The 8,272-nt window shown below is 23.7% G+C and overlaps 2 protein-coding genes across 3 annotated transcripts in view; one reads left to right on the top strand and one right to left on the bottom strand.

Moving 5' to 3' along the window:
• Nucleotides 1-5,533: 5,533 nt before the first annotated feature.
• On the bottom strand, nt 5,534-7,490 carry LOC100164562 (multivesicular body subunit 12B). Of its 2 annotated transcripts, none has more exons than XM_001943526.5 (8): nt 7,241-7,490; nt 6,809-7,019; nt 6,608-6,737; nt 6,473-6,550; nt 6,180-6,376; nt 6,041-6,105; nt 5,926-5,973; nt 5,534-5,708 (listed from the first exon to the last, which is right to left on the bottom strand). In XM_001943526.5, the coding sequence occupies exons 1-8, from the start codon at nt 7,337-7,339 to the stop codon at nt 5,673-5,675; spliced, it is 864 nt and encodes a 287-aa protein (XP_001943561.1). In that variant the 5' UTR covers nt 7,340-7,490; the 3' UTR covers nt 5,534-5,672. The 2 variants fall into 2 exon arrangements, with proteins under 2 accessions (XP_001943561.1, XP_008181427.1); XM_008183205.3 differs by lacking the exon at nt 7,241-7,490 and adding an exon at nt 7,096-7,201.
• A 182-nt stretch (nt 7,491-7,672) lies between these two features.
• The window catches only part of LOC103308923 (leucine-rich repeat-containing protein 57), a gene marked incomplete in the record, with an annotated part of 1,160 nt that continues 560 nt past the window's right edge, over nt 7,673-8,272 (top strand). The window contains 1 exon segment of the mRNA XM_029489731.1: nt 7,673-8,272. Coding sequence (XP_029345591.1) covers nt 7,870-8,272 — 403 coding nt within the window.

Genomic DNA, 8,272 nt, shown 5'->3' with positions numbered 1-8,272 from the left:
TTAGCACCCCCCAAGACCCCCTCCCCCCAAATTTGCATCTATGCCGCTACTCAAGAAAATGGACGCAAACATTTACTAAAAACAGGGGCGTTATTTCATATTTTTTTTCGGGTAGGTAGGTATGGAAAGTTTCAAACGTTATTTTGAAATTTTACCAAGCCATAATAAAATACTATATGTATATTATCTATGTAATATGTGTATATTATCCTACATTTAATTTTTTCCATAGGTCATATGGGCGGAATTAAAGATGTTTATAAAGCGATCCATTTTTATGGTGTAAGATTCAGGCAATATTCTATATCCATCGTGAGTGATGTGTGACTGAGTGTGTAGTGTCTGATTAATAGTGTGCGTAAATTCCTCGAAGGTTTTGTGTAGGTAATTAAACATGCCCTACTTGAACAACGGCTAAGATTCTTTGAAATTCATAATGTATATAAGCGCAGTCAGTAGTCACACGTCGCTATACTTTGCGATCAAAAAAGTTTCAACATGAAAGTCCCAAAAATTCACACAGTACCACGATTAAAGATAGTACTATCTATAGCCGTGCCCAGTACCAAAGGCTTGATTTTAATTTTGAAATAATATTTGAATTCCTTTTTCTCTTTTCTAGGTTATGTAGGAAATAGATTTTCGATTTGTTGTATTTTTTTATTAGTATTTCAGTATTTGTATAGTACCTACCAAATTAATTTTCATTTTTTTTTTCAAAATTCACTTTAGTTACTAAAAAAAAAAAAATTAATCTCCTACAAGATACAAACCATAAGCGAACAAATTAAATTATTTTTTCAAAATTAAAATTGGAGTTCTGGAAGTATGAACGAAAAAATCCCACTTTCAACAGTCTTAACATAAATTACATAAATAGCACAGACAGAGGCATATACAAGGGGGGATGTGCCGTGTGCAGGTCAAATCTCCCCATAAAACATTATTTTAATTTTATAAAATAGAGTTCTTAGTGTAAGCGCGTTACAAGGAAACATAAAAAAAAATTTGGCTAAGTACATGTTGCTCTGCTGTAAATTAGGTTACAAGTGGATTACTGTATAATGGTTGGTATCAAATTTGAATTCAATGTTAATATAACATCGTTGTATACGAAAGACAATTCTGAGCAATGAAGGTTTGTCAGAGTGGATATTTTATATATTATATTTATATTGTTATTACTGATTATTAGTACAGTAGCCAGTAATTTGAATTAATATTATAATATTATAACAAAATAACTGAAATCGTTATTCTTGGTTATTTAATAATATGTAATATCCTCAAAATTTGAACATAAAATAACTATAAGAAAAAACTATTTTTATAATTTTGAGATTTTTTGGTTACAGAATCACCTACTTACGTAGAACCTTGTTGTATGTTTTTAATCCTTAGCTATAAAAGTTGAACATTTTAAAAATTTTTAACTACAAAATCGTTAATAAATTTTAATTTGATAAATGTTATCAAAATGGAACTTTAAATGCTTATAAAAAAAAATTCTGCCTATGTACCTATTTTTAATATTTTTCAACTGCTATTTAAGAAATATATCAGGAGCCTTGTATTCAATTTTGACGCTTTTTGGCCCAACAAATAACATTTTATTGATATTTATAGAAAAAAAAACTAAAAAATTTAAATTTGAAATTGTCCGTAAGCAGCTCAAAATATTTTGAAGATTTTATCAAGTATAGGAATTTATAAAATAAACATTTGATATAAGTGTCTACTGTCTACGGTTATTTGTTTTTGAATTACAACAAAATAAAAAAAAAACTCTACATGAGAAATCGAGTGAACATCCAATGTTGTAAAAATTTGAACTTCAAATCACTCATAAAAATTTAATCTGACTTTCTTATAGACATTTTTTTTTGTTGATAAAGGCAGACAAACTAATGAGGAATTTTATATTACATATTCAAATCTTAGATTTAAAAAGAAAAATGAATGGTTATAACAATAACCAATGGCACAATTTACTAGCAGTACCATGATATAAACATCTAAGGAATAAACAAAATAAGATACATGTATAGGTATAATATATTAGTAATAAATAATAATAAGTTAATATAATATTTATATAAATTGAAAAAAGTTCATACTATACTAACTATAACTGTAATATTTTACTATTAAAACATACTATTGTAACATTTTTTATATTTTTAAATGATGTCATTAAATGATGTAGGTATTACATTATAATTTATAAGACAGACATTAATGTCATATTAAACATAATTTTAAACACTGAGATATAAAATATTTGATACATAATATTAACTTAAGTTAAAATATTTTAACTAAGTCTCATATTGAGCAAATATAGATACCTAATGCTAAAAATAACTAAGCATGGCAAATAATTTTAAAAACTAACTATTAAAGAAGGCAGTAAGTCATTTAATTTATTGAGGTAACAATAATTTAAATTATGGGAAGATAATAGAACACAATGGAAATGTTAAACAATATTTTAAGGATGTATAATATTTGTATTAAAAATTATACTAACAAAATATTATCATTGTTATCATATATTATTATTATTATTATATTATACAATTTAACAGTATAATAATAAACACAATTATTATATATTTCATGAGTGGAAAATGAAGTAAGTTTGAATAATTGACAAATAATTATTAAGTAAATCTTTTTTAAATTATTTACTTAAATTACTAGAACATGGTTACTAAAAATTGAAAAATCATGATAAGAATAATTAATAATACATGTTTGTAATATTCATGGTAATAGGAATATGTACATACATAATTTATACATTAAGTTACCATAAAGTTACCTTATGTATAAAATAACTAATACTTCCATAGTTCTTATTTAACAAACTATTTTATGCTGGAAGTTAAAAATTAATATTAATAGATAATTTATTTGTATATCTATTTATTAACATTGTAAAATGTAAATGTTAAAATTATTAAATTTTAAATTTTAAAATATATTCTTTCATAACATTTTTAAATAATTTGAAAACTCTAAAATACTTATTTATCTATAAGGCATTTAAATTAATTTGGTATTATTATTTATAAGTACTTATTTTATTATGATTTTAATTTAAATAAGTAATAAAAACTCAGTATCTATAATTTGATTGTACTAGAGTTGTTTGCACATTTCAGCACTAAGACACATAAGTTGAATATTACATTTTATAAGAAATTCTACGACTTCTTTATAAAAATTAATTTACAAAAAATATTTTTGTAGTTTTTTAAATTCCATACTCTGTGTTATATTAAATGTATTATTATGAAAATTCAGAAGTACATCATTTACACATAAAATAGTAATATTTAACTATACGCATTTACAATATTAATGTTAGTAAAAGATTAAAATTTTAACAAAAATTATTTGAATTATATCCTAAATAAAAGTAAATTTACATCATACTTCACTTTATAATTCAATTACGATAATAAATTTTATGTTTTTAGTATTATATTTATAATTTTAGATTCAATAAAAACCAAAAAGAAATCACTTGAATTTTTGTTACTGTAAACTTATTGTTATACAATTATTTTATTGTAATTAGTTCATAATATAGATTTTAATGTTTAAGAAAATAATCTTATACTTTATAATTGCATATAATATTATTCCAATCCATTTACAGAAATATTAAATGATACAGTAACAAATTTAATTAAAAAATATATTAAAATGTAACAAACTAATACATTATCTATTGAACATGAAGTTGTTAAACTAAAACTGAATTATCTAAAACACCCTGTATGGTCATTATTAACTAAATATTTATGTGATCTGATAATTTACAATAATGTTTACTCCCATTTTCATTATTTGGTTTTTGAAATTATAAATAAGATATTAAACATCTACAAATAAAAAAAATTCATGGCTTTTAAATTTAACTTATTACTTTATAATTTAAAGTAGCACCAATTATTTGAAATATAAATACAGCATGATTATTTTGTTTATTATAAACCAAACATACACTGTTTTACTTTTACTGATATATTCAATATTTTGTCACTATCAGAATCAAGGTTTAAGAGGACGTGCTGCCGGCATCTGTTGTCTCCGTCTTACAAATTTACAACATAGCCAAAAACTGTTTGGTATTTATAGTAGAATTACCAAAATTCTACAATGCATAGGGAAAAACTTTGTCTGTAGAGTAGCGTTTTATTTTTTGGATAACATAAATACAATTAACGTTATCAGTTTGAGAATATTAGTTTTTTTTTGGTTTTTTTCATTTAATTATTAAAAATGATTGGTTAGTGTTATCAAAATAATTAAAAAGCTACATCACAGATAAAGTTCATCCCTATGCGTTGTGGAATTTTGGTAATTCTACTATAAAGAGAGAGTGAAGTTACTACGCGCAAAACAGTTTTTGGCTATGTTGTACATTTGTTATTTGTAAGACGGAGACAACAAATGCACAATTAGACAACAATTAGCATGTCTACTTAAATAAAAAAAATTAAAAATCACAATTCACGCATATTAGGTGACATACAGTGACATAAAACATTTTTTTTAAACGCTAGTGGATACTAAAAATTAAAAATACATATATCCTTATACATAAAATATATAAATAGTTAAGAGGTGGGTGGTTTGGCGGGAAAAATAAAAAAATTAGTCAGTAAGAAAAATAAAGATTATTGCACCACTGCATCTAATATTAACATTATAATAAATTAATACAATAAATAAAAATGTTAATTAATAGTTATAATTTTGTAATAATAATCCAAATTAACTCACATAAGTCAAACAAATCTTTCTACTTATGGTTTGTTAAAATTTTTAAACAATTGATGCTAAATTATAGGAATGCTTTAATATTTATTTTTAATTTTAATCAAATTAACACATACAAAAAAAATCACTAATATTGTTAATAATTGCTAACAGTCAAACAGATTACTTTTTCTTTAAGTAGAAAGCTGTTTTTCAGCTAACATAATTTTTATGGCATTTATTAAAAAACCTATACACATATGATATTAATTTAATAATTTGATTTTTTATAACGACAAAAATATCTATTGGGTAACATTGTAATATAAGTATAGTTATGATTTATGAGTATTAAAAATGTAGTGAAATTTCAAAGTTTGATCATAATAAGATACCTAAATAATTTGAAAATATTTAAAATTAAAATAATATATGGAATCATACACAGTGATGTTAAAGGAATTTTGTTCAACTTTTTGAGATTTCACTGTATACACATATTATAATACTAAACTGTCATGATATGTTTGATCTGAAATACCTAAACTATTTTTAAATATACAATCGCTAATAAATTAGTATAAAAGTCAACTTAATCTAAACTTATGAGTATGATAGTAAAACACTAGATTATAAAAATCATCATCATACTGCTAACAAATTTAAAAAGATTATTTTTACTAAATAATTTTAAAAATGTATAGTAATTAAAATAAAAATAATAATTAGTAGTTTCTATAGTTACAAAATTAAATTATAATCTAACATAGGATAAGATGAAAAAATGACGTGTTATATATATGTATATATATATATATATAAATATAAATATTATAAATTAATACATTTTAAGTTTTAAAAATTGTGTCGAACTTACAATTCATAAAATAAGTAGGAAATCACACTTGTCGTTCTTGTTCAAAACTGTAGTTGTACTGTAACATAGTTGAATAATTCAAATAAATATAAATAACATAATAAAAATAGTATTAAATATTATTTGCATATTTTATTTTTTTCACATACCATGCAATTTTTAGTAAATAATTATTAATTTGTTTAAATAATTTAGAAGATCACACATTTTCTATTATTACTAAGCTTTCAATATCATTGAACATAATTTTCATTCAATAATTACAATATACATACCTCTAAATCAAGGTCTTCAGATGTTTTTATTTTAATCTCTGGTATATCCTAAAAAATTAAACAATTGTATTTATTTGTTGACTATATCAGTTTATTTACACTAAGTTATTATTACCTTAAAAATAGACTTATGTTCCACAGAAATATTTTGATTCAATATAAATGGAATACCTTCTAACCCTAAAGAATATGATTGTATAGTAAATAAATAAAACAAACATCCAAGCTACAAAGAAAATATATATTTAATTTACCTTGATAAGAATTTAATGTAGAATAATTAGAAGATGAATATGTTGGAGGTAATTTTGGTGCTGGCCGTGTAGGTTTTAATGACATCAGTCTATCATAATCATGGGATAATACATGAGCACTAGATTCTAAACTGGGAAGTGAACTTAAGGACCCATTACTGTTTGGAATTTTTTCTGTTGACAGTGTTGGTGTTAATCTACAATATTAAATTATAAATATTTGTAAATAAATTATAGTATTAATGTATTAGTTATAAATTAAACAGATATATAATATAATTATATTGACATACCCATAAGTCAATGTTGGTAATGGCACATCTGGAGATTGAGGGCTAGTCTTATAACAAAGTGTTAAGCCATTTAAATCGCTAAAAAATATTATATTATTTTAATAGCTAATATATTTAATAGTTAATAGATCATACCCAACTAAATTAAAACCATCTGGTGCTTTCTTTGATCGGCTTAATAGTATAATATCAGTAATAGCATATGTAGCTAGACTTTTTCTAGATAATTTGTAACATAATTGACGTTTTCGCCAGGCTTTTTGATCTTAAAATGAAATAAATATAAGAATAGACAATGTTTAAAATTGTTGGGATAATAAGTAACAATATAATTACCACTGTCAATAGTTCTGGGGATTAAACAATAGCCATCAGGAGGACATTCTTTTTCATTTATTATATTTATATTTACTACAATGTAATCTGAAATCCCTTCTGTTTTAGATAAACATAGATATCTTGTAATTTTTCTGCCAATAAACACAGACTCTTTCCATGACTGCATATGTAAATCAGCATCTGAATCTTGGTCATGTGTTTTTGATATCTAAACATATAACAGATCTATTTAATGTGTGTACAAATTAGATAGGTACCTCCAAATATTTAATAAACTATATTACCTAAGAAATTGTAATTGAAGCAGAAACAATATATTATTTTAATTGTTAAATATGCAAATTTTATTAAAAAGAAATGTTAATTAATAATAGATGATGAAGACAGATGACTCATCAGTCATCATAAATAATTATGTTATTAACTCACGGGATTATATCCTGTTGGGCATTTCGTAATATCTTCTATTATACATAATCCTGATATTGGTTTATTGTCCGGGAATGATTTAAATACTTGTTTAATCATTTTACGTATTTACAATAAAAATCACATTAAGATCTATGTAAAATCCAGATCCCGAACTCTGAAGTTTGATGCACAATAAACAAAATTATTGTAAGTAAATTCTTAAATACAACATAAAGAAATAAAGAATAGAAGAGAATAAACTAAAATATTTAATATTATGGTGAACTGTAAGTCTGTAAACAATAAAAGTTTGTTGGTGGGGGCTGATATGATAACGTTCAACAAATATATAGATAATATATAGATAATATCTCTAGGTCTTGTGATAATAGTGATAAAAGTGATAAAAGTTTACAGTATAACCATAGAATGATAAAGAATATTGGAATATAAGTATAAACACAGTCCACAGACCACAGTTATGAGTTAGGACAAGGTTAATTAGTATTAAAATTTAATCCTTGAATATTATTAAATTGACTATTATTAAATTTCTAGCCACCTAGGTATTAACTAATTGGTAATTATTTTGTTTTAATTCCTATTTTATAGTGATTATTGTTTAAAATAAATGAAAATAAACAAAGATGGGAAACACGGCAAGTTTAAAGAACCATGTTGAAACATCCAGAAAAACAGGTGTGTTAAATTTATCGGATAGCCATCTTAAACAGTATCCAGATTCCATTGACGTTCTTCATTCTTCTTTAAGAAATTTGGAATTGTCTAAAAACAAATTAAAAGTATTACCAAAATCTATTGGTCAATTCAAAGAACTAAAGATACTTAATGTCAGCAACAACTCGTTAGAAAATCTACCTGAAGAAATAAACTGCTTGTCAAAGATTGAAACATTACAGGTGAATTGTAACTTATTAAAGTCTTTACCCCCAATGAATAATTTGATATTTCTAAAACGTGCTTCGTTCGGAGACGATCAGCTCAGTATATTTCCAGAATTTTTGTGTGAGTTAAAACATCTAGAAGCAT

The sequence above is a fragment of the Acyrthosiphon pisum genome, chromosome A2 (genome assembly GCF_005508785.2).
Source record: "Acyrthosiphon pisum isolate AL4f chromosome A2, pea_aphid_22Mar2018_4r6ur, whole genome shotgun sequence".
Taxonomy (NCBI): domain Eukaryota; kingdom Metazoa; phylum Arthropoda; class Insecta; order Hemiptera; family Aphididae; genus Acyrthosiphon; species Acyrthosiphon pisum.
Note: the sequence above shows the minus strand (reverse complement) of the source record. Positions and strands in the feature narration are given on the sequence as shown.

Bases quoted from the DNA above. Each gene is read 5' to 3' on its own strand.
- LOC100164562 (XM_001943526.5), bottom strand. From the start codon at position 7,339: ATGATTAAACAAGTATTTAAATCATTCCCGGACAATAAACCAATATCA. The intron at 7,020-7,240 runs GTGAGTTAATAA...TTATATGTTTAG, and splicing joins GCCCAACAGGATATAATCCC to ATATCAAAAACACATGACCA. The intron at 5,974-6,040 runs GTAATAATAACT...TTAATTTTTTAG, and splicing joins AACATAAGTCTATTTTTAAG to GATATACCAGAGATTAAAAT.